Consider the following 27,348-nt stretch of genomic DNA (forward strand, 5'->3'; position numbering starts at 1 on the left):
ATATCTGGCTGAGATACAACCGTTTAAAACTCAGGAATCTGGGAGTGCAAAAAAATCAAAATATTGAGAAAATCGCCTTTGAAGTTGTTAATCAGGGGCACTGTAGCAGGCCATCCACTCACAAAAATAAAGTTTTTATATATTTAAGGTGGGAAATTTACAAAATATCTTCATGGAACACGATCTTTACTTAATATCCTAATGATTTTTGGCATGAAAGAAAAATCGATAATTTTGACCCACACAATGTATTTTTGTCTTTTACTAAAAATGTTCCCGTGCTACTTAAGACTGGTTTTGTGATCCAGGGTCACACATTTTAAATGAAGTTGACATGGACGTGTCAAAAATCGAACAAAGCCAGATTTATAGACCTTAAACTTTGACATATATTGGGATTTTTTATAAACTGCAATAATGGTCTGATCAGACACTTACAAAATACTTAGCCCAATGGGACAGAACAGGCTGGAGGTCTGTGCCGACTTCAGTTGATGTAGTATTTTGGAAGCTCGAGGCATTAAAATGAAATATTTGGTATAAAATAGGTTTGTGTATTTGGAAAAATCCATCTAAGACATGCATTTCAAAGTGACAAAACTGGCAGACATCAAAAGCAACAGATATATAAGATAGGAAACTAAATCTATATTTATTGAGATGTTTGCAACTGAGAGCCTGTTTGCCCAATATCATACATTTTGTGATGAATCTATTGCCAGATTTTTGCTATATCCTGATATGACACTGAATAAACAGGATAAAGCTGTTGATGGAACACTGGACAATATATTTTATGTTCACATTTTCTTTCTTTTTTTTTATTAATATACAAAAACAAAACCTGATTTTCTTTAAGGCTGGTGCTAGTGGTCACATTATGTACTGCAGTGAAAACAAGCAGCAATAGCATGAGGTACAGTCACGGTGGGAACCTAAATGTTCATTACTGTATGTAACACACACGTATCAAACTCTTTTTGGCCAACATACACCATAATCTAAAAATCGCACCACAACACCAAAAACACTTCTTGGCTCAACAAAAATGTCACAACTCTCACATGTTACTCTATGTAAAGAGCAAGGACAAGAGCACAGCTCGAACTCATGGTTATGGTTAAGGCAGTGTTACTTTCTTTGTGTATTCTGTTTAAATATTTAACATACAAATCTTAAAGCCAAGCCCAAAAATCTTCACCCAAAAATAAAAATTCTGTCTTAATTTACTCACCCTCGAGTTGTTCCAAATCTGTATACATTTCTTTGTTTTGGTGAACACATGAGAAAGATATTTGGAAGAATGCTTGTAACCAAACAGCTCTTGGCCACCATTGTCTACCTAGGTAGAAAAATGACAATGGTAGTCAAACAGTTTCTAACTGTTTGCTTTCCTACATTCTTCAAAATATTCTATTGTTTTCAACAGAACAAAGTCATTTATAAAGCATTTTATTCTAGTCAGTGGTGGCCAAGAACTGTTTGGTTACAAGCATTCTTTGTGTTCAACAGAACAAAGAAATTTATACAGATTTGAAACAACTTGAGGGTGATTAAATGCAGGCAGAATTTTCATTTTTTTGGAGAACTGTTCCTTTAATATTGTCTGCACAATTACAAGTAATGTTTAACGACCTATCAAAGCATTAGCTGCTGTATTGTTATGTGAATGTTGACTGTAGGCAAGAATATGAGTTCAGGCCAGAATGTTTCCATTTTCAAATCAACATCTCCATCAGCCTGAAGCCTCCAGGTCTCCCGTGACTCTACTTCACAACTTCAAAGATACATTTCCCATCAATTCTACACATAGAACTTTATGAATTAATGAGAAATTATTTTAAAGATGACTGAACTGTGTTGCTAGAGCATGTAAAGAATGACACAGATTTGCTTTATTGCACAGTGATTTACACCCTCACTTGCACACAACCAAAAATCAGTCAATCTGGAACAAATGGACACATAAATGAGAGATTACATCAACTTGAACATGAACACTCTTTGTTTTCCAGTTGAAGAAAGACTATCTACAAAATCTACAAGGCTTGCTTTATTAAGATTTACTTTTATAAAGGATTCATGTTTTATTATGTTTTGTGAAACCAAAGCACCTTATAAAGTCTACTGAAAGATTTTCTCCCACATTTCTGGCTTTATAGGATCAAATCTGCATTAAATAGATTTGTCTTTCATTTATGCAAACTGACTCAAATGTTGGAAAAAAAATCAACAAATGTATAATTAATAATACAAGGTTTAAATTAAAGGTTGTAGACCTTCAGACAGTCGACAGACACCGCATGTGTTAGGGTTAGCTGCTCTAGAAACTCGAGTCAATACAGCTGCTTGATTCATAAGGGCCAGTTTTAAAGGAGGAATGTTTAGGACACAAACAGCAATGGATTTGATGGGAAATCTTTAGCTGGGCATGTCTCCTCATAAACGACTGCTTCTCTTATCCTTTAATTCCTTCCCAAGAAATAGCGAAGGGCTTTATTGACAATGCGGGCCAGCCGTGTTTTAGTGTTTATCGGGTTGTGGATAAGATAACAGAAAGCAACCCTCTTATAAGAAACATTAATCTTGTTATAACTGGACTGAGCTCTTGTTGCGGTCATAGAGCCATAGACAGTAATGGAAAGTCTATAGTAATGTATAATGGGCTTGTGGTGTAGTGTTTAACAATATTCCCCACTTACCACATACAATTCAACATACCAAGAATTTTTTTATTGCTATAGTAATTTATTACAATAATTTTTATAAGCAAGCACTACATTTCTCAATACTTCATAGCTAGTGTTCTTTTAAAACCTGCTTTTGGGCTTTAATTGGAGTTATAAATGTTTACCTGGTAAAATATAAACAATATCAATGCAGAGATTGATTGACTTAAGTCTGGCACAGATTTTTATAAGATTGGATCGCACTGAATTATATATATGGGCCATTCTACAGAATTCGTGCAAACTGCTGTCCCACATCAAAAAAACACATTTAAAAAGCATTCGAGTATTCAAATCTTAGTTGTTTACTAAAATCCTTCTATTATCTATTGAAACCCACAATAATATTTATAATACCAGTAAGCTTAATATATATAAAATCATCATTTACTGGGTACTTTCGATTGGGAGATGGGTGTCCCAAACCCCTAAATTTCAACTTATGAAAATTATATTAAAAAAAACGTTTGCATTTTTTTCCATTGTTGTTTTTAAAGATATCTTTTTGATGTTTTTAAGAAAGTGAAGTTCAAAAAATATTTATTTTATTTTTTATTTTTAAATGATTAAAAATGTGTCCCAGATTTTCATGTCACTACCAAAACAGTGTATGTTTTGGTCCATTGGCTGAGACTGATTTTAGCCTTACCCCTACATTTTGGATCAAGAATCATTACTGTCCCTCTCTCTAATAAGCTACAAGGTGAATAGATCTGTCTTACCATTTTGATGTAAATGTGTTCAAAAGTCAGAAAATCTGTGTGTAACTTTAAGGAACATCACTACCAAACATCTTTTTTTTGCAATTAAGCAAACTTTTTGGGCATTATTCCATAAAATTTAGTTTTTGTGTGTGTACATCTGTTCAGAACTGTGCTTGCTAACCATGTGCTGGTTAGCATCGTTAAGCTAGGCTCAAAAGTATTCAAAATTGTCACTACCCAAACCAGTGTATCACCACAATATCACTATGAAAATACTTAAATACTAATGATTTGCATACAGTAACTGTGCAGAGTTTGTTTATTTCCCAAAATAAAGGATTAAGTGCTCCTTTTTCTCACTACCGAAACAATTTTTACGTTTCGGTAGTGACAAAAATAGTTATGCAAATCATTAGTATTTAAGTATTTTTTAGTAGTGATATAGTATGTGGGCTGTAGGTTTTCTATTATATATTTACTATCAGATGTGTGTCTGCTATATGTGCTGGCTGTGTATGTGCAACATACAGTAGTTAGTTATTTGTACATAAAATAAAATGTTGAAAGCCTGATTCAGCTGTGCAAATTAAATATTGTGATCACTACCAAAACATTACAATCACTACTGAAAATGTGTGTGTCATGACCGAAACATGGGAGGTTTTTTCAAAAATAAAGTATAATAAATTATCAACTAATATTTCACGAGTTCGCCTATGCAGATAACAACTGTCCGGGGAGCGGGCTCCGAGCTTGCCAGTTCCTACCAAACCCAGAGCACTCCAGCCCTGTTCGAAGCACCGGCCCGATCCCAAGGCGCAATTAATGAAGAACAGCAGCCGGGTGATGCATACCCCCAAAAGAGGCAAGGCTTGAGGCTGCGGAGGTGGTAGCCTGCGTTCAGAGTAGGGCGTGATAAGGAGGATTTAGGCCCTGAGGGTGGGAGTGCTGCTGCGGTAGTGGGAGAAGATGAAGGGTCCTGCAAGAGGGGTGTCTGCTGCGGCAGCGAAGGATAGAGATGCGAGCCCTGCGGGGGCAGTGACGGCTTTGGTAATAGAGATGTGAGTTCCTGCAGGAGCGTTGCTTGCTGAGGCAAAATGGAGTAGAGATGCGGGCTCCTGCTGGAGCGGTGCTTGCTGAGGCTGCGGTTATAGAGATGTGGGGTCCTGCGGGAGCGGTGCTTGCTGAGGCAACAGGGAGTAGAGATGCGGGCTCCTGCTGGAGCAGTGCTTGCTGGGGCAGTGGAGAGTAGAGATGCGGGCTCCTGTTTGAGGGGTGACTGCTGAGGCAGTGGAGAAAAGATATATGGGCTGCTGGTGGAGCGGTGCTTGCTGATGCAACAGAGAGTAGTGGTGCGGGCTCCTGCTGGAGCAGTGTCTGTTGAGGCAGCAGAGAGTAGTGGTGCGTGCCCCTGTGTGGGGGGTTGTCGCTGTGGCGATACTTGCTTCTGGAGGAGAAGCGTCTGCTGCGGCAGGCATGAGATGGAAGCACGGCCCCTGCGGCGATACTGGCTTTGGGGGTAGTGGTGTCTGCTGCGGCAGAGCACGAGATGGAAGCACGGAGTGGTCGCTGCGGCCGTTTAGAGCAAATATGTTCAGTTGGCATTAGAGAGATGAGGGCGAGCTGAAGTTAGATGATTCGGGAGATGAGGGTCCGATGGCCTACTCCTATGCGTGAGCAGTCCGACCGGACGTAGCTTTTGAATGCCTCTGCTGTCCAGCAGCTGAGAGCTTGGATTTGCGGCTGGGAGAGGCCTTTTTGGGCAGCTATGGTTGCCACGCCAATGCGGAAAGAGTGGATGGAAAAAATGGTCAGCAGGGATGCCAGATATGAGCAACGGACGGTTTTTTGGAACCGGAAATTAGTGTTGGGTCGATTAGAGTCATCCATGAAGAGTGGATCAGTTGAGAATTTAACCAGTGGTCTTCTGAAATGCAGGTAGGCTAGGAGGGCTTGATAGGGTGGAATTTGTGACTGAAGATTAAATATGTAGATGAAGTGGTCTCTTTGTTTTGATCCGTTTTGCTTGTTTGATGAAGTAGGAGATTGTTTCTGTATCGAGTACTGACAGGTCTGAAATAGTTGGGTGGGCTTTGGGTTAAAGCTGGTAGAGGTGGTGATTTCTAAGCATCTAAGGAAAGCGAAAAAGGCCAGGATGAACATGGCATCCAGCGTGCGTGCGTGCGGTATGAGTGGAGTGATAGCCTCTGCGGAGGGTGTAAATGCATTTGGTTGATATCTCTAGGGTTAGTAGTTGTCTGGAGTTTGGGCGCGTGTGTTGGGCTCTTTGGATACCCTTGATGATCATGGACGTTTGCGAGCTGGCTACTGCCAGGGAGGGTGAGCCAAAAAAGAGTTTGTGGAAAACTCTGCATACCGCTTAGATGGCCTTTAATTGAGCTGGCTTGTAGGTGCCAGCAGCCTGAATTACTGCAAATATCTGCGTTCTGCTGCTGCTAGAGTCGGGAGGTGGTTCCAGAGCCAGGGCATTCGATGGGACAGGCATCGCAGTGGCTGTAGACAACATGAAGGAAGGGCGGGCCTGAGGAAGAGGGAGAGGAAGAAAGGCGGCCGCTGGAGCAGCTTGCAGAGGCAGCCTCTCGCTTGAGACGGCTCCTGGGGCAAATGTAGAAGGAAAGTTGGGAGGGAGGGTAGTCAGGGCTTGCACCGCTAGTGGAGGCAGCCTCACGCTTAAGTTCGACAGAGGGGCAGCAGGCCACTGACTGGGGGGAGATAGGAAGGACGAGGATGGAAGACCAGAGATAGCGCCGGAGCTGCTAACGGAGGTGGCCTCACGCTAGGGTTGGCTCCTGGGGCAGAGGCGGAAGGGAAGGAGAGGAATAGAGAAGCCTGGGCCTGCGCCACTAATGGAGGCAACCTCCTGCTAGAGTTGGACGGAGGGGCAGCGGGCCACAGGTGGGGGGGGCGTAGGAAGAGAAGGTGGGGAAGGGCAGTGGGTGGACCGGAGCCGCCGGTAGAAGCACGCTCTTGCTGCTGGGACGGTTAAGGCAGAGATGTTGGGCTATGGGTGATTTGTTGATGTTAAGTGGTGTGTTCACGTTATGAAGAACTGGCTGAGATCCAAATAAGGTGTCTTAGAGGAAAGACATTAGTGCGAGGAAATGGGAACGGCTTTTATTAATGTAATGCACGGTTGCTTTATTGCTGTTGTGATGCTGGTGGTGGATCGTTATGTCCCCCAAGGGAAGGCTGAGACGATCAGAGGATACGACTCAAACAGAGCTGAGGATGTTATTGACTCACTGCGGTATATCCAATAGCTGGGGGGCCACGTAGATGCGAACCTGCGGCCTTGGTCAAGTCCCCCAAAACCGAAAGAAGGAGCGGCGTTGGTGAATAGTTGAATATATGGGGAGAGTAGTCTGCTTGTTATGAAAGAAGGATAGCCTGTTCCATTCCTTAAGGAAGGTTATCTGTAAACTGAGCTCGTTGCAGCATGAGCTAGTGAGGGATCTTTGATCCTCAAGAATTTTTGGGCTGCTTCTGCGGCTGAAAGTTAGGCAGACGGAAAAAGAACGTTTTCCTGGGCAGCGTATGCCGAATAAATGCCAACGATGAATGGACATCACTATGTAAGCAGAAGTGATGTCGACTTGGCCAGCCAAGCGCCGCGACCCATGTTTAGGTCAAGGTGGTGGCTTAGTCAATCCTGTGATATTGTAGAGAAAATTCTTAGAGTGAGATAAGGCTATGTTTGGAAACAGGAAGTTGCACGGGCTGAGAGATCGATTATTAGGCGTTTTTGCCTGAGCATAGTCAGAAGGAATGCTGTAGAATGTGAGGCTTTCGACGTTGGGTTTAAAGCTGTGTCTGAGAGGGTACATTGGAAAATCAGAGTTTCAGGTTGATGAGGCAATTCAGAAGACACAAGAAATATTCACGTAATTGTGGAGACAAGTAATTTAACCTTATTTAGAGGCTTTGGACGGGGCGTTCAGTGCTGGCACGAGCGACGCCACAAATTTACCAATGCATGTAACGGCGGCATTGCCTTGTACATCTGCTTGGATGACAACTGATGCAGACTTGACTGTTAGGGGTGAAGTGGAATTTCGTTTATAGAAATCAGAGGACGAGGAGCTGACGTTGATGTTTGCTGGATGCGGAAAATAACTGGTTAATTTTACTTGTAATGGATCCGGGCGAGAGGGGTGGAGTGAGCAACGGGAACGTAGGCCTATATGACTGCATGGATAGACATGAACGCGGCTTGTCTACGAATAGGCACAGTGTTACCCGGATGGATTTTTTTGCGGTTCAGTTGAAGTGACTGATGGTTAATGTGTACCGTTTAGTGGTTGCATTCATTCGCCATTTCATATTGTTGTAGTCTGCCAACAAAAACAAAGAAGTGAGTGAATAGAACAGATTTATTGAGCATTGGCTGTTTTATGTATTAACAAAATACAGAGTAGTATGGCACAGACTAGGGTTGTCACGATATCATAAACACGTCTTACGATAGCCTACTGTAACAGCAGGAGTATCACGGTACCAAATTGTATCACAATGTGAGCAAAGTTGTGGTGATTCATCATTTACGTCTACAAAATAAACCAAGATTTACCCAAATATAAGCCTAAATATTTTACTAATTTTTACGTAAATTCTAAAGTATTTCTATGACACTGTGACGGATGGAATTAATTAAATGTGCAACAGTTCATCTGTACAGCAATGATAGGCCTACTTTAAACGTTAAAGCAAAACGGCCAGTAAGTTACAGCAGTGAAACATTCAACCCATTCGTTCAAAACAGATTCGGTGACTCGCTGAATCGCCCGAATCGTTCCAAACGAGGATTCATTCAAAACAAAACGCAGCTGTTGTTGTTCAGACAAACGCAAGCGTTCTGTTTTAAGCTGTTGGAATTGGCGACGTGGCGCAAAAACAGTTATTTAATGCTATATAGCTTCGTGTTTGTTGAACTGTATAACATCGATCGCTTGTGCAGTTGTGCTGATATTAGGAAAGCTCTTGCTATTGTCATAGCAAACAGCATCAACGTCATTGAAAGGCAAGAATACGACATATTATAGTTTGCAACATACTGGGTCGGAACGGCTTGCGGGGGCAACCTCACGCTTGTTTCGGCCCCAGTAGCGAAGTGTAAAATGAAAAGCGGGGTGAGAGAAGGTCGTGTGGGCCTGCGCCGCTAGCGGAGGCAGCCTCGCGCTAGAGTCTGGTATGACTAGTCGGGGCTGAGCCGCTGGCGGAGTCGTAATCACGCTGCCGGGACGGCTTGGGCCGGTGGTGGCCATCGCCGCGCTGGGGAGAATTGCGGTCTGGAGCTCGGTGGTCGGGGGCTTCGTTCTCAGAGTAGCGCTGGCGATTGGGTGGACCAATGCTTGAAAGCTGTAGAGAGAACGCAGGTAAGACAGCTTTGTCTATTTAACCGTTATAGGAGAGCTCGCTTGAGCTGATAGGGTAGATGCTGTGATTGCGTTTAGCGGATCAGCCGAGCTGCTGATTATCTGCTCCTCCCGAACTTTGTTAATTGAACATCATGTTATGATAATTGTTTGGTTCAATGTAAACTGTTGGGGAAAAAAAGTTGAGGAAAATTAAAAATGAACAACTGCCCTTTTATTATTTAATATAAACAAACTAAGACTTTGTGTTTTTACTAACTTTTACCTTTTTAAGAAACATCAGCAAATCCACGTTTACCAAGTTTGCAGAAAAACAGCGCCCCTGCTGTTCAATCGGCTCACGGTGAATCGTTACATCCCTAATTGTATGCCTTTTACAAAGAAAGATTGGATTCAAAATACAACAAATCTCTTAAATTACACTTGAAATATTGTTAAAATTGTAACTGTTATTGATTTACATATGAAAACATTTTTTTAAATAGCAAAAAATATTTAAAATGTAGATTTGAACAAAATCTTAATATGTAAATAATATCCCTCTTATTAAATTATATATTATTGTGTTTCGGTTAGTGACACAATTTGGGGAGAGGAAGAATAAATATTCCAAAACTTTCTGAAATTACAATATGAAAATTAACTGCACAATTACTAGACATGTGCACCTTTGATATTATACAATTTGCATACATAAAATATTTCTGGCAAAAAAAACACGGAAACTAGAAGACTTTTTCTCTCGGTGTGTGTGAACCCTTCTCAGTGTCAAACCAAAGACAAGAAGAAATGTAAATGAACAGCACACGTCCACACGGTCACTTGAAAATGACCGTGGCTTATGAGTGATCTGGTGCAGGAGCAGGAGGCCTGTTAGAGTATCTGAAAGGTAGCACGAAGGAAAAGATCAAAGAGAATACTGAGAAATACCTTTGGCAAATACAATGGATAAATGGGAGATGAGTTAAACATGGCAGAGTGCATGGACAGATAGAAGTGAGAGAGCGGTTAGGAGGGTCAAGTGCGCTGTGCATTTAAAAGTGCAGTGCATTCAAACAAGCTAGACAGATGATGAGAATATGACTGAGCGCACAGAATGGCATTCTAGTGCGCCATCTTGTGGGGAATCAAATTAGATTTTATAATCGTTCCAAAAAAGCATTCCTAAAATGTTATTTTAAATTGGTGCTTGAAGCAGTAAAACATTTGACGGTGTGGCAGAAGTCAGATGGGATCGTTTAGTATTTAGGTAAATTAAATGAAAAGTTATGTTTCCGCCCGGTTTCGAACCGGGGACCTTTCGCGTGTGAGGCGAACGTGATAACCACTACACTACGGAAACCTTCATGTAGAACCGCTAGGCGGTATCACGCAATAAACCGTTCGCCCACTGACGATAACCATATACTTCTAAGGGGTCGTATAGAAGTATTTTTGTTTCACATAGCTTACAAGCCATATAAAACAAATGAATGTAGGAATGAAGGGTACCAATCTTGAGAACATTTATGTAAAACTATAGATAAAAAACTAAAAAGAAAACGTTGTTTCCGCCCGGTTTCGAACCGGGGACCTTTCGCGTGTTAGGCGAACGTGATAACCACTACACTACGGAAACCTTCATGTATAACCGCCAGGCGGTATCACGCAATAAACCGTTCGCCCACTGACGATAACCATATACTTCTAAGTGGTCGTATAGAAGTATTTTTGTTTCACATAGTTTACAAGCCATATAAAACAAATGAATGTAGGAATGAAAGGTACCGATCTTGAGAAAATGTATGTAAAACTATAGATAAAAAACGAAAACGTTGTTTCCGCCCGGTTTCGAAACGAGGACCTCGCGCGCCGGAGCCGAAAATGGTTAATCTTAACTTCCCTTAACTTTTCCCATTCATTCTCTATGGTAGTGCTTAACACTACGGATGCTATATATTTTTGGCCACATGTAAATTTCATGGCGCTGTTTCTTCTCTTCCGTGGCGGGGCATTTAAGTGTCGGAACAGTCATCTGTCAGTCATTTGCTGTGTGGAGGAGAGGAGACCCGTTTTACAATCGGAGAATGCGATCGGAGAGAGATCTATCCATCCATCCATCCATCCATCCATCCATCCATCCATCCATCCATCCATCTATCTATCTATCTATCTATCTATCTATCTCATACATATGAGTAGTTGACAAATAAGTGTGTATGTGTCCTATTAATATGTATTATGTTTTCTAAATCTTGCTATGTCACACCATAGGAGTAGGACATGTATGGATTATTTGTAAACTACCCATACACACACACACACACACACAAATAAAATGTAATTTATTCTTGTTATGTCAAAGTTTCATTTTCAGCATCATTACTTAAGTCTTCAGACTCGCATTATAGTTCAGAAACTTATTACACGAATTTTGCTCAATTTCAGGAATGCTCAGATGATCCCTCTTCTGCTGAGACCCCTCTTGCTGCAGAACCAGAGGCCACCCCACAGACTGTCTTATTTCAACCATTTTCTACTCCAAGTCCTGTGACAGTGAAGGAACAAAGGTCTGAGGAATTTCTTTCGGATGGAGGTAATTACATTATTGACACAGGCATTCATGTGTGTAACCTGTCTGCCTCATATACAGTATGCACAAAAAGACCCTAATACTTTCAGTAATTTTGGCATTTTGTGAATCTCCTTTAGAACTGCCGAGCACAACGCCACTGCCTATTGCGGCTTCTCCTCGTGCAGCCCGCACTGTACCTATTAAGACAGGAGGTCGAGTCTTTGTGTTGGACCATAACAGATGGCCAGAGCCAATGAGAAATGCCATTGATGGTTTGCTGGCCAACCACCATGGGAGCAAGGATCTCCTTAAAAAGGTGGGTGCAGAATATGCTGCTATGGTACAGAGTGCCTGCACTGACCCCAACAGCCTTCTACACCCAACCACAAAGCAGCACATAAGCAGGTACATAAAACACCTTGCTAAAAAGAAGAACACAAATGCCTCTCTCAACACCAGCCCAGAAAAGCTTCTTGAGACACAGCAGTTATGGCAGCGTCTTCACTCAGGAGGCGAAACCATTAGTGTTCCAGTGAAAACACTGCCACCTGCCCCATTTAATCCACCAGCAAAGAGCGTTCCTGAGGCTGTCCCCCTGGACAAGGCAATGCTTGAGAAGATGGTAAAGGACATTGTAGAGAAGCAGCAGGCAGTACAGCATCAACAACAACAACAGCAGCAGCAGCAGATCCAAAAAACGCTATCTAGATCTTGTTTAGCTTGTGGCCAGCCAAAGTCTCGTTACCTGGGTGATGGCTCCTCAGTACATTTATTTTATCAGGCTGGTGATGTTAAGTACTTCTGCTCCAAGAAAGTATTTGACAAATACTCAGCAGAAGGCTTGACAAATCCCAGAATGTCTTTTGAAGATTTTGCAAGCACTCCCTTCTTTCAGCGTGAACTGGAGGCCTCAAAACAGAGAGGGGCAGAGAGGAAGAGGGTGATTGAGGAGAGAAGCAAGAGGAAGTCAGTAGTGGAGCATCCTACTGGTCGTCTCTGCAGATTCTGCCACCAGCCACTGAAACAAGGACCGAACAGTCCTCATATTCACACTGGTTTCCCTGGAGTGGCAGGCAAATACATTTACTGTCCTGCTAAAGTGTTTTCCCTGTATCAGGCTCAGGGAATGACTGCAGAAATGTCATGGAGAGACTTTCAGCAGTCTCCATTCTATGAGGCTGAGAAGCAGAGGTGGATAGAGGATAAGAAAAAATGACTTGACTGCTACATAACACAGTCTGGGCATGTCATATCAGACTGCCAAAGACTCTAAGTTTATGTATATAGTTAAACACATTGTTACACTTAAATTGATATTTATACACTTAATATTTATTTATTTCCTTTATTTCCATTTGTTCATGTTCACTTTAAAGGCATTGCTTGTGCAAGGTTTTGTGTATGTATATATAAATAAACATATTGTTACACTTATGTTGATATTTATACACTTAATATTTATTTATTTACTTTGATTTATTTCCTTTATTTCAAGTTGTTCATGTACACTGTAAAGGCATTGCTTGTGCAAGGTTTTGTGTATGTATGTACAGTATATATAAATAAACATATTGTTACACTTGTAATATTTATTTATTTCCTTTATTTCAATGTGTTCATGTAGGCATGGAAGGGAACAGAGCATTGTAGTGCCGTTCCAAATACACAAAAACAGTTAAACAAGTAATTCAGATGCTGAGAACACTACCACTGCCCATTCTCCCAATGCAGCTCAAAACTGAGAGAGTTTTTTGTTCTGAACCACAATGAATGGATAATGATCATTTTTTAATTACTTATCAAAATAAAAATTTGGCACAGGAAGACAGGAAACCATGATCACCTAATATTCTATTGCATTCCTTAATATTGTTAATAAAAAACACATTTTCTTTGTTTTTTGTACATATTTCTTTTTAAAAACCATTTACAAATGAATCCAAAATAAAGTGAATGGATATTTACAAATAAAGATGACTGATGTTTCTAAAACATGATAAGAATGTTCATTCAGTCAATCATTTCATTTATTCACATTCAAATATTTTATAGAAAATAAACAATAATAACTAACCCCTATTATAATGTAATAGTTTATTCAGAATAAATTTCCTTTACATTTGGGACATCATACACAAGTAGTTTTTACAAGATTACTTATAGTCTTGTGCACAATGTTACTTTTTTAATGCATTGAGTGCATAGAGATAAGAAAAATGATCACAAGCTCATTTGATATTTGTGGCCGAGGTGGGATTCGAACCTCTAATTGTGTGTATTTTTTTCGTCACGCCTCTCGGGACATTCCCCTGTTCCTATTGGCTAGTCAGCGCTCTACACCTACGTGCGACTGGCCCTGTTCTGTCGGGGTGATGTAATGACTCTAAAAGTTAACTGACGTTAATGATGACGTGGTATGATGTGGCTCTCTTAAAGAGTACATAACATGAGATCATGAAAATTACATTTCGTGCGATGTGTAATGTTGCCGTGTTTGAAAGTAAGCAGTCTGCCAAGTTGTAAATCCGAAGGTGAATGAATAACAAAGTCATTGGCTTGGAAAAAAGGGAGTCGACTCAGAATCACGCAAACGAGTCGCCCCTAGTCCGATTCGCAAACCGCCGCGGATTTACGTCACTACATATAGTCCCCGCCTACGTTTTGCTAGGACTGCCCGCGAAAACTTCACTCTTTTCCCCCAAACACTGTGACTGAATCCGAAATGGCATACTCAATGATTAGGTACTAAATTTCAGTAAGTACCTACTTAACAAGGCTAAATGGGTACGTAATGTTTTGCCTGAATGCGGCCGTCGTACGGCATATTGACGTGATCATGTGACATAATTCTTCTTCTGTTCCTTTTCAATGGCGGGTGGCAACTTACGTTTGAGGTGCATATCAGCCACCTACTGTACTGGAGTGTGGGCCACCGTACATAAACTGTGGTATTTACACCGTAAATGTAATGAGACTGTTTGTGTTGCTATCCTACATGCATAAGTACATAAACTGTGGTATTTAGATTCTTTGTTTAAGGTCTAAAATGGTTACAGTGGGTGATTGTGAACCAGCTATGCTGACCTAACATCCAGAGCAGCATAAACCAGCCTTGAAATTCAGCACAGCAGTGTCCCAGTTTTCCTCCCCATCGTCAAACTCTCCCTGCTTGTCTCTCTTCTTTCAGTCCTCAGGGAGCTCTCGTGATTGCGGTGAGGAAGTTTTGTAGCGCGCGTCTGTTTCTGGTTGTTTAATGAAGGTGGTATTATTGTGTCAGTCACCTTCTATGGCTGATTGAAACTCAGGATTTATTGTACCCCTTAGAGATGGAGGCATGTTCATTTAACTGAAAAGGCTATTCTGCACACACTCTCTCCATCTGGTCCATTGAATATCTGTCTTGCTATCACCTGCAAATAAATCAATTTTGACTGTGGGACACACTGAAAATATGACTAGAACGCAACCACGTAATCGAATGTCATTAGGAAAGCAAAGTAAATAGACCTTTCAGCTTTAAAAAAAGTAAGGAGTAAATGCTTATATATTTTTGTGGACATAAAAGTCTGTGTATCTATGATGTACGTAGACAAAAAACAATCTGGCACTGCCAAATTAGGTCGATGGCTACATAAAAACCGCTTGTGCTTAAAATAATGTGCCGTGAGATCACAAAATTGGATCAAAATACGAAACACGCAAATGCTAAAGTTGATAAGTAACCCGTCTGCTATTGTTCATCCATTTACAAAATCTTCCCATTCAGGTTAATCATTTTGCATAGTATGCAGGTTTATACAGATGCAGGTCGTTTTAATACTAATACATTTAAAACAGGCATTTTTGGACTGTGTTCTGGTTCTCAAAATAAAACCAGTCAAAACATTTTTACAAAAAAGACAGTATTGCAAAAGAATAAGTGATATTTAAATTTATTTTATGGTCTTGCAGCTATCTGAACATAGGAAAATAGGTGTGCGTGACAGTCAATTACCTCACCATCAAGTTATTACTATATATAGACTATATAACGATAGATCTTTTTCATAAATACACAGAATTCTTTAGTTAGCAGCACATAAGAAAACAAGCTCATAAGATGAGCGCTTCAAGTGTGTTTTGTCATACTTATGCAAGTGAACAGCACAGAACACTTATCCACAGTCTATGTGTGAGAGGAGGAGGACGAGGGGGATTTATGGTTGATCGGGCTCTGAGTAACAGAATTCTCCGTGCTGTAGTCCGGTTTGGGCTGATCCGGTTTTGGCTTATCCGGTCCAGGACTTCCCTCTCTGACAATTGTGTCCAGCTGTGCTGGGCAATCAAAGTGAACACAATGAAACACCTAGCGGAGACAGAGTGAGAAAATCACATCAATCATCACAAAAAGTCATATAGCAGACTAAGCGCTACGTATGCATTCTTTTGGAGTCTGCACATATTGCACAAGGGGATCATTTTCACAACCTTTTAGATTTTAATAAAGCATGTTATAGAGTCCATAAGGCCGCTGAGAGCTCTCACCTCATTAGCTGTGTTATGAGTTCCTACAATTCGTATGAAGGATGCAGGCTGTCTGTCAAACACCAGAGTTTGCCATGCCCTATAAGAATTACATTCAAGAACATTAACACATCATAAAACTGGGGGACAATTGCTAAAAGATAAAGTTGCAGATGCTGACCTGCATTCAACTTTAGTACGGTCGACGACTTTCACCCAGTGCTGCTGATTTGTAGAAAGCTCCACATAATAGCTGTAGCTTCTATCATCACAATCCCACAACAGCAATCTACAAACAGAAAAAGTCATATAGCATCAGCATGTATACAAGAAATACTAAGAGACATTGATTTAACACAACGTCTAATACCGCATTGAGCCCAGCATGTATGGTTGTGCCAGCTGGATGACGATGGCTCCAGAGCCCAGCTGGTGGCAGGTGTACCCCGAGTCCCAGTCGTAATGGCTAGTGTCTCCGTTCAGCAGCGTGTTTCTGCTGCGACTCACGCCCTCTATCACACTTGCACACGCCTGTACGGTCGCCACGTTCTCTGTGGGAACTGCAGGAGAGTCCCCATCAAAAGAAATGTACAAAAGTGATTTTATGTCCATAGAAAAACACATTAAATGCAAGTAAAATGTCTACATTATGGTTTCAACTAAGTTAATGGAGAATAAAATGTCCAAATTTGGTTGAAATAATGTTACATTGTCATTCCGTGTAACACAATATTTATGTACAAATTCAAACAACATGCTTATTCTGACTTGTACATATTAAAATATATAAAAGAATAAGGCAGCATATTATATTTTATTGTGCTATAAATGAGTAAAAAATTCTTATTGACAAATGGGCAAAACCTAGGATAGTGGCAAATTTAAAAAAAATGTAACGAATTAGCATTTGGTGTGAAAGTAATTAGTCTTTTAATATGTCATAAATTGAATTTTGTTGTAAATATGCCTGACAAGATTGTTACACTGAATGACATTTTAGTGGGCGTCTTCTGTAAATCAGGGAAACATGTATGATATTTATTTTTTGCTCATAAAAACAAAAACAAAATTGCAATTTAATGAAACAAAAAACTTTTTTAAAGCAGTATTACACTTATTGTTTTTATGCTTAAAACCTTTTTCATCTTTGACCCATATCTATATTAAAACAATGACTAGGAAATTTGCATTACCCAGCAGGCCTTTCTCCAGGGTGAAAGACTGCTGTGTGTATATGCATTCCAGAGCCACCAAGTGAAAGACTTTGTTGACAGTGTTATGTGTGCCCACCACACGGATAAACCTGCGCTCGGGCAGACAAAGACTTCAGTTAGCATTGCGTTAAAATATACAAGTTTTAATCAAGTTTCCACATTACTATTTGTACCTGCAGACCCGTGCTGGGAAATAGAGGTGTTGCCAGGAGCGACACAGAAACTTGGAATGATCCACAACACGAACCCAGTCTAGTTCATCCATCGACACCTCAATATAGTACGAGTATGACCTGCAGGAGGAAGAAAGATGCAACGACAATGATGTATGGAAAATAATGAGAACTTTTTTAAGAACAACTATTCTTTCAATGTCACTTTACCTGCTGTCCTTGTCCCACAGCAGTAGCCGTATGTGGTTGATGATGGAGGGTTGTCCCAAGCGGACCTGGATGCCTGCGGCTCGTCCCTCCTCTTCAATAGGGTGCCTTGAGAAGCCGTGGTCCAGATCATAGTTCTGTGTGTCTCCATCCAGTAGAGCAGACTTTAGCTCGCCTTTTACCACCACAGCACCGTGCTTCATAGTGGCGATGTTTTCTTCTGGAACTAGAAGTTTTTGAATAAAACAGATATTTGGAAAATTTGATTTAGTATGCTCTGCTGCTTTTTCAAGTTCTTTCGCTCATTACTAGGTACACTGTAAGCATTACGCGTATCTAGAGTGTGTGAACTGACTGAGCATGCCGCGGTAGTTGAGATCCATGTCTCTGCTCTCCGAGCGGGTCTGTATGGCATCCAGCAGGTCGTCTGGGCTGAGGAGTCCAGTTGGACGGACCACATTCAGCATTTCAGAGAGGGTCATCAGGGGCAGCCGCACTGCTGACATCACTTCCTTTGCGTCAGGACCCTCGCCGTTCTGGTGACACCAGCGGCTGAGGGCCTGGAAGATTTCTCTCTCGCTCGCGGCAAAAGAATCTCTTCTCACCATGGTCAACAGGGCAGACTGCAGAGAGGAATAAAAAGCAAACCTTTTATTATGTTGTTGTTGATGTCACCGCCTTACAAAAGCAATTAATCGCTTTAGTACGGTTAAGGAGGTTTTGTTCACATTTTGTCACATTTTACATGCTTAAAGGGATACTTCACCCAAAAATGAAAATTCTCTCATCATTTACCCAACTTTTCCTCTTCAGATTGTCAATGGGGGGGGGAATCTGTCTGGTTACAAGCATTCTTCCAAATATCTTTCTCTGTGTTCATCAGGAAGAAATTTATACAGATTTGGAACAACTCGAAGGTGAGTAAATCATGACAGAATTTTCATTTTTGGGTGAACTGTCCCTATGAGTAACAAAGCAAAGTATACAAGGAGAGCATGGAGTTGCCTTCAAATGTCTGGCTGTTAAATCTGAATTTTATCATTCAGGTAGATAACTAAATGTCCACAGTTGATCTAAGATTAGGATTTTAACACACACCTTTGAAAGAGTAAGAAATCCATCCGACTTGAGCACATCATTGGCGTGTCGATCCATAAAAGCACAGCAGGCCTCAGTCAGCCCGCTCAGACAATAAAGACTAGCCACATCGAAAACCAGACACACATTTCGCGTGCTCAATAAAGTGCGGAGGAACTCGCAGATGGAGGCCTCTAGTGGTTGAAGATCATAGCGATGCGCCAGTCCCAGAAAATCCAGCAGAGTCTCTTCTCTGGCTTCGCTCAAGGTGGCTCGGCCCGTGTACAGGTACCGCAACAACATGGAAAAAGCCTCAGGATGTGTTTCCTCTAACCGAACCTCAGCCTGGGGCATGGACTCTTTCAGCCCCCCATATAGCAAAGCTCTGAAGAGGAAAAGTTGGAAAGAGAGACAAAAAAAGCAGTTTGGGTTAAAATGAAGTTTCAACAGGATTGGAGAAGCCCATTGTTACTGAGATTGAGAAACAAATAAACAAATTCTAATTGAAAAGAAGATATCAGTAGTAACCTAAAATACTGGCAGCGGGCCGCTAGAATGACTCTGTGTGCGGGAAAGCGCTTCTCTTCCACTATGAAGGTGACATCGCTGTACTCTTCACCAGGAACTAAAGCACCCAGCTGCTCTGACAGCAGGTGCAGGTGGTCGATCTCAGCTGCAGAGCTCACAGGCCGCAGAGGATGACCGTCACTCATGACCACAGCAGGAGGACACCTGAGGCACATGACATTCTCATCAATGATGAACAGCCCAAGGAGCATTTTTTGAACATTGATGTTATGTTGATGGCTATTTCTGGGGTGTTTTGAAAAATTAACCAGGATTTTATTATAGTAAAAGTCACCATAGGTTGACAACAAAATGGTTAAACTATGGTAACTGTATAGTAAGTTCAATAGTTGCATTATAGTTACTGTAGTAAATCCAAGACTAATTTTCTCACGAGTTTGCATTCTGTTAGATAAACATATAGAAAATCCTTTAATCTAGGCACCTGGTTTCCAATAAGAATTATTATCATCATTATGAATAATCATCATGTCAATCACATAATCAACACTAACATAAACGTTAATCATAAGATGATTTGTAGGAAATAAAGCATTAATACTTATATAAATAATGTTATTTGTAAGCTACAAGATAATGACAACTGACATATGTACCATCAGTCATAAATCACCACTCACCGACAGAAGTTAGTTAGATGAAACTCGTCTCCACCTAAAGCAGTCTGATCTGGCCACGAGGATATTTTGACTACAGTGGATCACAGGATATAAAGAAATATGTTACAGACGAATGTACATGCCGAAAACTCCATGTATTCCACTGTAAAACAGATACCGGATGTTTTGGAAAGTACCCGGAAATGTGTGAACGTCACAGCGCCTCTAGTGGACAGAGCTTGTTACTGTCCTAGTCATCCAGGATAAAATTGCCGAATACTACAAAATGTAATCTCGGGAAGTCTTTTGTCATATTGAATGCATTTATATTGAAATGTATAGTACAGTTGTCTTAAATGCGTTACAACGTATTTTACTTATTTCCTTGTCAATCTACCACCTGATATTGCTCGTTTATTTCGGCGCTTTAAACGAAATTTATTCCCGCGCTTCCAGTTGAAATTAGTGAATGCTTCACGCTCATTGCACAACACTAAAAACAAAGGGCTGTTTCTTACACAGCAACATTTTTGACCAACCCTATTTTGCATTCATGCTTACGTTTTTATACCCAACGTCCACGCTTTCTGCTTACTGTGCATTTTATTTTCTTAGTTGAACCCTATTAGTAAGCTGTATGTTGAGCCGTTGTATTGACTTTTGAATAAGCTATTCACAAAAAGTGTGCTTTATTACGCTGTTCATTACACCGACACGGATACACTTCGTTTTCCGCATTCCGCTCCACCGCGCGCAAACCGCACTTGAGCGCGAGCGCTGTTGGTATTTGGCTGCTCACGAACTCCGGCGCATGTGAGATATACTGTATAGGCTTATGTATAACTGACAGTTCACACATTTCTATTTTATCATGTCTATACTTGATACTTGAATCTACATAGGCAACATTCCGAAACCTTTTTATCATAAAACAAAATCTGAGTTAAGTGCTCAAAAATTACTCAACATAAACACTTTATTTTGTATGTAAACAAATAAGTATAATTACAAAGAAGGCATTCAAAAGTGTTGAATTCACAAAAACACATTCTCATATTTCAGCCCTAGACAGGGTTTTCTGTCTACCTTTCCATACTATGTTGTCAACAGAGCAATTATCCTTTCTGAAAAACCAACTGTCGTCAATTTATTATAACTATAGTTTTATGTTTAGGTCACAGCATTAGAACAGTCTTTAAGATGTGATGGGCACCATGCCGTTGGGGCTGAGAATCTCTATCCAATAACCATCAGGATCCTGAATAAAGGCCAGGCCTTTCATTTTACCTGCAGGACAGAAAGCCAACATAATAAGCAACATAGTTGTTGACTTTAAAGAGTTGTCTGAACTGCTCATTTTTTATTGTGGACATTATGCTTTGTGATATGTTCTGCAGATTTTGGCTAATACAAAAAATGATCCAACACACAATAAACTGCCCATCGAGCATCAGTAATATACTATTTTAAATGCAGCCACAGTAAACATACACAAATTTGTACTTCCAGTACAACTAAGTTAGTTTTAGCTAATTATTTTTGGTCTAGAAGCATTGTGTAATTAAATATAATAACAATCACATAAAGTATGATTATATGGAAACAGAAATTACCATCATCAGGTTTCTTTACAAAGGTCACTCCCTGCTCTTCAAACAGCTTGCAAGCAGCATAGACATCTGGCACAGCAATTCCAATGTGGCCTATAACAAAAATGCATTTCATTAAATCTGTTTATTTTCATTCTAAAAATGTCTCTATGTAGGGCTTGGCCGTATACTAAATATACACTTTATTGAATATATCAGTTTTTGATTTTTTTTATACAAGTATGAAAATTATTGAAAAATGTCTCACTGATGATAATTCACTGAAATTATCACTGTCATTTTAGTGCAGTGTTCATCATTAAAACAATTAAAATGATTCAATATTTGCCTGAATTCTTCTTGTGTTCACTTTATGGAAAGACATGTATCATCAAATACACCTTGATTATATGCAAACTAGATTTTTATTTTGTTTTAGTTCCTAAAATTATTTAAATCTACTTTGCATCCGTTGCAACAATGGTTGGTCGAACTGATGGTTCCTCTAATTTAAAAAGCATGTTTTATACCATTTATAACAGCTCAAAGTCAAGACATGACTTTTTAAAGAGAGCACCGGCTCTGCTCATGCTGTATTTACCGAAGCCTCGTGGATCTGAGTTGCCGTGGTGGTAAGTCTGGCTGTCATCTGTCTCTGAGCCCCAGTTACTGATGAAGAAAGAAAAGACAAATGACATTAACAGAAACACATAAAAACAGATTTGCGAACTAGACCAAAATATTTCACTGAGCATGGTACAGCTGTGTGTTCTTGGAGTTGATGCATTCTCTTACTGGGTGAGCTCTATAGTGCCTCGACGAGAGAACGTCCAAGCTGTCCTCTCCTTCACATCAGCCGGGACTTCTTTCTTGTCCTCATAACCCAAGAAGTACAGGGTGAATCGCATGGCAGGAAAATCAATCTTCTGCAGCAACCTACAACAACGCATTCTCATGTTTGTCGAGAATTTCAAGTATCTGCAATGCTCCTTAAAGTGAGCTACTTAAAAAGGGAAAAAAGTCTATCTATTAAACTCAAGCACTCACGTCATTCCGAGGATGCGTGTGTAGAAGTCCAGGGATTTCACAGGATCCTTAACCCGCAACATTGTCTGCTGCATCATGAAGTCCTACAGCAGAGGGAAGGGGAACTTTTAGTTAGAAAATAATTTCAACAGTGCTGAACTGTGCCATCATTTAAACTTACATTTACTTTTATCCAAAGCGACTTACAAATGAGGTAAACAATAGAAGCAATTGGAACAACATAAGGACAACAAAAGCATAAGTGCAGTAAAACTGGTCTCATATAGCCTACCACAGTATACAAAGCTAAGGATTGTTTTTTTTTCTTAAACAGAAAAGTTTATGATTCTTAGTTATGATGCAAAATGAGAAGAATTGTATCACATGTAAACAAATTTGTGATAAAATCCTTTGTACAAAATTTCATATTTTCTTGCTTGTATTGAAACACGCCAGTTGCTGAACGAGGATCACCAGACTTGTGAAAGCCATGCTAGTTTGACTGCATTACCAAATTTGTTGCGATCTCAAATTAAAAAAATCAAAAGTCATGCACCCTTACACAGTAGATATATTCCTGTAGTTCAATTCACCGAATCAAACCGAAAACCGTGACCACAGAACCGTAATAGAACCGAACCATGGATTTTGTGAACCGTTCCACCCCTATTCAATTGGTAAAGCTTTGTGTTGGCACCACAAAGGTTGAGGGTTCATTCAATGCCCCAGGAACACAGAAACTGAAAAGTAGTAAGGTATACTTTGAATGCACGTCATTGTATAAAAGCAATTGCCAAATGCATAATGTTCAAATCACTTAAATGTGACTGTATTACAATTCAGATCTGAATGATTTTGGAAACCCTGAAATAGTAAATTAATGCTTTCAATACAGTTTCAAACATCTGTCAGGCTGTACATGATCTAGGATATCTCACACAGAGGTATTAAGATTTATAAACAGTAATAAACTGAAATCTCTCCTATACCTTTACAGATGTGTGTGTGTATAACATATAGGCCAATAACATCAATCACAGTTCCTACTGTCACAGTAGGTGTCACACATTCTCCAGTATCGACTGTCATAACAGAAAAAGCACTTCTGCACACTTTTTAAATGATTTTTACCATGTTACCAGCCGTGAAATAAAAGGCAAAAGTTCACATGTATCATCTACTTTTGATATATCAAGTGACACTCAATGAGTCCCAGGTCAACAAAATGTCAAGGGCCATTCTAACAACTAGCAATCTAAGTTACAACACACGTAACATTTCACGTTATGTTTTCCTCAAAATGACTCGGCAATACAAACAAAAAACTTCTAAACAAATTGCATTAACTAAGATACGCAGGGAAAGCTAAAGGATTTCTATAAAATCGCATTTATATGAGTGAAATGTGATTGATCATAACGCCTACAGTAGCGTGAGTTATGGAGCAGAAATACCGATAAACTTCATATCTGAGTTCGACTTCGTGCGGCGCTGTGCAGACTTGTCGGCATAGGGCAACAAAGTACCGCGAGACGGTTTAGAAAGCATCGCATTCCAATCCCTCTCGCGGTACCTTGATGTCATACGTCGATCGGTTTGCGAGACGCCACCGTCTCTGCGTTCGATTGACAGGCCTCGCCCTTTTCCCAAATTATTGCGCTCAAATGAATCGTCTTACTTTAGTAATGGGGTTTCCGTCTTTACACGCCGCGGTAGCCGCTTCGTCCGTCAGCCCTTGGTCAGACATTTTGCGGTGTGATTCGGCCAGGTGATCACGAGAGCCGACGGCTGAATTTCTGACGGAAAGACACAACGAAGGGGCGTGGTCACGCGAGCTGCGTCAGCGACGTGACGACAGTATGGGCACGGTCATAGAAGTAGTTCTTCATATCTTCAGCCAGATGGCGCGCTAAAGCTAAACTCAAAGTTGTTTTAGTCTAAATACATTTACATGACCAACGTTTAAAGTTACTTGTACATTTTCATAGTGTACAAATTCAGTTCTAGAAATGTAGAAGCTTAGAAATGTGAATGCAATCTCTTTAGCAGCGGATAGTCTGAAATTTGCAGGACCAAAGATAAAGGGGTCCAGCATTTTGGATTAGTTCCCTAGGAATTAACTATGGTTTACCTATAATAATAACAGTGTTTTGTTTAGTTTTATTTGCAGTAAAACCAAATTCACCTTCTTCTTCACTTTGACGTAGCCACTCCCACAAGACTCCTTAAATGTCAGGCCTCCTGACTTCATCTAGATGAGGTCAGGATGTCTGGCCGCCAGTTTAAGAAACATTATCAAATAAGAGAATGAGGTAAGCAGAAACCCTGAAGCATGACCTGACGAAGTAAACCCCTTTATTAAATCGCTGTGGCTTTATGTGGCTTGTTGCTTTTATAAAACAACATTGCAACAATATAATAACATAATATTTTTATGAAGTTTTGCGGTTCTTTGTTTCAACTGTAGGTTGTTTGTGGTTGATTAAAAAATACAGTAACTGCCAATTTAGGAATTTTTCAAAACTACTTGGCATTAATAAAAAGAAACGAACTAGAGAAAAGTCATGTAGGGAAGGTGATAGATGTAGTGGATTTAACATACCCCAAATGGTGAAAAAAGGCTTTTAATGTCAACCATGCCATTAATTTGACTTAATCTCAATTTAATCGAGAGACTACATTGGTACTCTCATAAACTCATTTGTCACATCCAGAACTGATAAGAGTTGTACTGTTAAAAACCCCATTGTGATTAAAACGCACATCTTTTCCCTTATGTACTGTATATCAATAAAAAAATTGCAGTCTTGATAAAATGTTAATGTTTGTTTTATTTGTCAAAAAGTTGCTTTTACTCAAACGTGCTCGTTTTGCTTCATTTGGCTAGCAAATTCTTCATTCTGTTTCACTTTACTCTGTAGCAGCAAGTCACAACACCGGTTCTATGATAAGCTTTAGCCTTGGAAAAGAGACATAACGTTGCATTGTTTTGCCATTTACGGACTTGTTTATTATTCATATAAAAATCCTATAAGACCTCAAGCTGATCCCTAGAAAACGTCACTTTGTTCTTCCTTTTAATTTTTTTAACAGATTTTGAACTGAAAAGATCAAACTTAGCCACTAACACAGTCACTCGTCGCACCCTTGTTGTCTTTTGTTGCCTGACTGACTACACCTAAATATCTGACAAAAAGAAAAAAATATTTTTAAAAGAAATTACAAAAATTACATTGTCATTCCTTTCTGGTATCTCTTCTTCTGTCATGACAAATCCTCCTTTTGTGCAATGAGATTCAGCAATACAAAAGGACTAGAAAGATTTTGGCAATACATTTTATTCTGTATGCATAAATGGCATCACACGTCACTCTTTGCCCGAGTGCAGTTTATTGTGCATAAACAGTGAGTATTTATAACGAAACACCTTTCCACATTGTGAACAGGTGAAAGGTTTCTCTCCCGTGTGAATTCGTGTGTGTTTCTCAAGTGTATACAAGCGTGCAAAGCCATGTCCACACAGAGAACAAACGAATGCTTTTTCTAATGAGTGACAGTCATTTTCATGTCTAAGAAGAATGCCTTCATTGAAAAATCTTTTCTCACAGACCGAGCAGGCGTACGGCCGTTCTCCGCTGTGTTTCCACATATGATTTTGAAGTGATTTTGAGCAACCAAATTTCATCCCACACTGTTCGCAAACAAAGGGCTTGGGTCTCAGTCGATTCTCACCTGTGTGGATTTTAACGTGCAACTTGAGGTGGTCTGAACGTCGGAAAGCCTTGCCACAGAATTTACAGCAGTATGGACTCTCACCTGTGTGTATTCGCATGTGAGACACCAGGTTTGCTCTGCGGCAATACTCAATGCCGCACAGCTTACACCTGAATTTTTTTGTTTTGCTGCTGCTGGAAGGCTGAGAAATGAAAAGTTTGGCATCAGGATTTGAAGGAGTTTTATCTGACAGGTGATTAGATTTCTTTTCATATTTCAGTCTACAGCAAAAGCCCTTGACTGCCTCCTCCACTGGGCTCAGTAGCAAGATTTCTACACTCTTTTTGGCAGGACATGGCCCCTCCTCGCTTGACTCTGACCCTGGAACTCCCACAGAAGACTCCTGAAGCGTCAAACGTGATGATTTGTCTGGTCCATAATCTAGCTCCTTCTTTCTAGTCACAGACTTCATATCAGTAAGGTCAGGATGCACAGATTTCAGCTAAAAAACAGCCATCAGAGCGTTAACTAACAGTAAGCAATGAGAGGCTGTACATTTTACCACATACCTTAGAAGGGGTGTTCTTAAACCTAACTCAAAGCAGAGTAACGTTACCTAAAATCCTTTTTACTCATGGTAACTTTCATTTAACATATGGCTTTCAGTGGCTTCTTGCTTTTTAAAACCGCATCACAGCAATATGCTAAGAGTTCATTCCAACATTGAGAACTTAAATATTATCACTTTTACCATTGTTAATGTAGGAATTTACACAGATTTTAATCTAAAATTATGCTAAAGAGTTTATTACGGCTATTTGTGTACTAAAGCCCTTTGGAGCTAAAGATACTAACGTTAGTTAGAAACTAGGGAACAGAAAAGTTAAGTACTTACAAGGCATCAATATTCACTTTTGTCCAAAACGGTTTTTATTTCAGCAACTTTCTTTACACTTTCTTGAGCTTTATTTCAAGGTTAGCGCAACATTCGACGTGAGCGAAGACTGATGTTGCCATTTCCTGCGTGCACCGGAAATTATGATACCAAAATAAAAATAGTAACGTTTTTTAAAGTTTGCTTAAGCGAAATACTATTTCCGTTACAGTCTGATTTCAGTTCGAGTGTCCGTCAGAAGTTTCTAAACATTTAATATTTAAACATTCTCAAATTCAAACATTTTAACTTGCTTAAGAAATATACGTTGCGCGTGAGCGTTCATTTTGCATTAACGTTACGTGTTCGGGCACTGTAAGCATGCACATATCTATGGTCGTAAG

At 40.1% G+C, this 27,348-nt stretch overlaps 4 protein-coding genes and 2 non-coding genes across 7 annotated transcripts; 1 reads left to right on the forward strand and 5 right to left on the reverse strand.

Moving 5' to 3' along the window:
* Positions 1–10,095: 10,095 nt before the first annotated feature.
* trnav-cac (transfer RNA valine (anticodon CAC)) lies at positions 10,096–10,168 on the reverse strand. Its single transcript has one exon. It is a non-coding gene; the product is annotated as a tRNA-Val (tRNA).
* Positions 10,169–10,371: 203 nt separating this feature from the next.
* Positions 10,372–10,444, reverse strand: trnav-aac (transfer RNA valine (anticodon AAC)). The gene has a single exon. It is a non-coding gene; the product is annotated as a tRNA-Val (tRNA).
* A 449-nt stretch (positions 10,445–10,893) lies between these two features.
* LOC130559609 (uncharacterized) lies at positions 10,894–12,660 on the forward strand. The gene is made up of 2 exons (XM_057342800.1): positions 10,894–11,401; positions 11,518–12,660. The coding sequence occupies exon 2, from the start codon at positions 11,634–11,636 to the stop codon at positions 12,594–12,596; it is 963 nt and encodes a 320-aa protein (XP_057198783.1). The 5' UTR covers positions 10,894–11,401; positions 11,518–11,633; the 3' UTR covers positions 12,597–12,660.
* An 818-nt stretch (positions 12,661–13,478) lies between these two features.
* btbd9 (BTB (POZ) domain containing 9) lies at positions 13,479–20,562 on the reverse strand. Its single transcript, XM_057342797.1, has 11 exons — positions 19,763–20,562; positions 19,083–19,286; positions 18,576–18,939; positions 17,833–18,100; positions 17,481–17,703; positions 17,271–17,390; positions 17,077–17,186; positions 16,254–16,443; positions 16,065–16,172; positions 15,905–15,983; positions 13,479–15,725 (listed from the first exon to the last, which is right to left on the reverse strand). The coding sequence occupies exons 2-11, from the start codon at positions 19,265–19,267 to the stop codon at positions 15,546–15,548; spliced, it is 1,827 nt and encodes a 608-aa protein (XP_057198780.1). The 5' UTR covers positions 19,268–19,286; positions 19,763–20,562; the 3' UTR covers positions 13,479–15,545.
* Positions 20,563–20,699: 137 nt separating this feature from the next.
* Positions 20,700–24,186, reverse strand: glo1 (glyoxalase 1). 2 transcript variants are annotated; one of them, XM_057342798.1, is made up of 6 exons: positions 24,035–24,186; positions 22,378–22,460; positions 22,126–22,266; positions 21,932–21,999; positions 21,355–21,444; positions 20,700–21,028 (listed from the first exon to the last, which is right to left on the reverse strand). In XM_057342798.1, the coding sequence occupies exons 1-6, from the start codon at positions 24,101–24,103 to the stop codon at positions 20,937–20,939; spliced, it is 543 nt and encodes a 180-aa protein (XP_057198781.1). In that variant the 5' UTR covers positions 24,104–24,186; the 3' UTR covers positions 20,700–20,936. The 2 variants fall into 2 exon arrangements, with proteins under 2 accessions (XP_057198781.1, XP_057198782.1); XM_057342799.1 differs by lacking the exon at positions 24,035–24,186 and adding an exon at positions 22,919–23,107.
* Positions 24,187–25,106: 920 nt separating this feature from the next.
* Positions 25,107–27,264, reverse strand: LOC130559097 (gastrula zinc finger protein XlCGF49.1-like). The gene is made up of 2 exons (XM_057341985.1): positions 26,966–27,264; positions 25,107–26,572 (listed from the first exon to the last, which is right to left on the reverse strand). The coding sequence occupies exon 2, from the start codon at positions 26,540–26,542 to the stop codon at positions 25,724–25,726; it is 819 nt and encodes a 272-aa protein (XP_057197968.1). The 5' UTR covers positions 26,543–26,572; positions 26,966–27,264; the 3' UTR covers positions 25,107–25,723.
* Between the last annotated feature and the right edge of the window lie 84 nt (positions 27,265–27,348).

Source organism: Triplophysa rosa, linkage group LG9 (assembly GCF_024868665.1).
Source record: "Triplophysa rosa linkage group LG9, Trosa_1v2, whole genome shotgun sequence".
NCBI classification, from domain to species: domain Eukaryota; kingdom Metazoa; phylum Chordata; class Actinopteri; order Cypriniformes; family Nemacheilidae; genus Triplophysa; species Triplophysa rosa.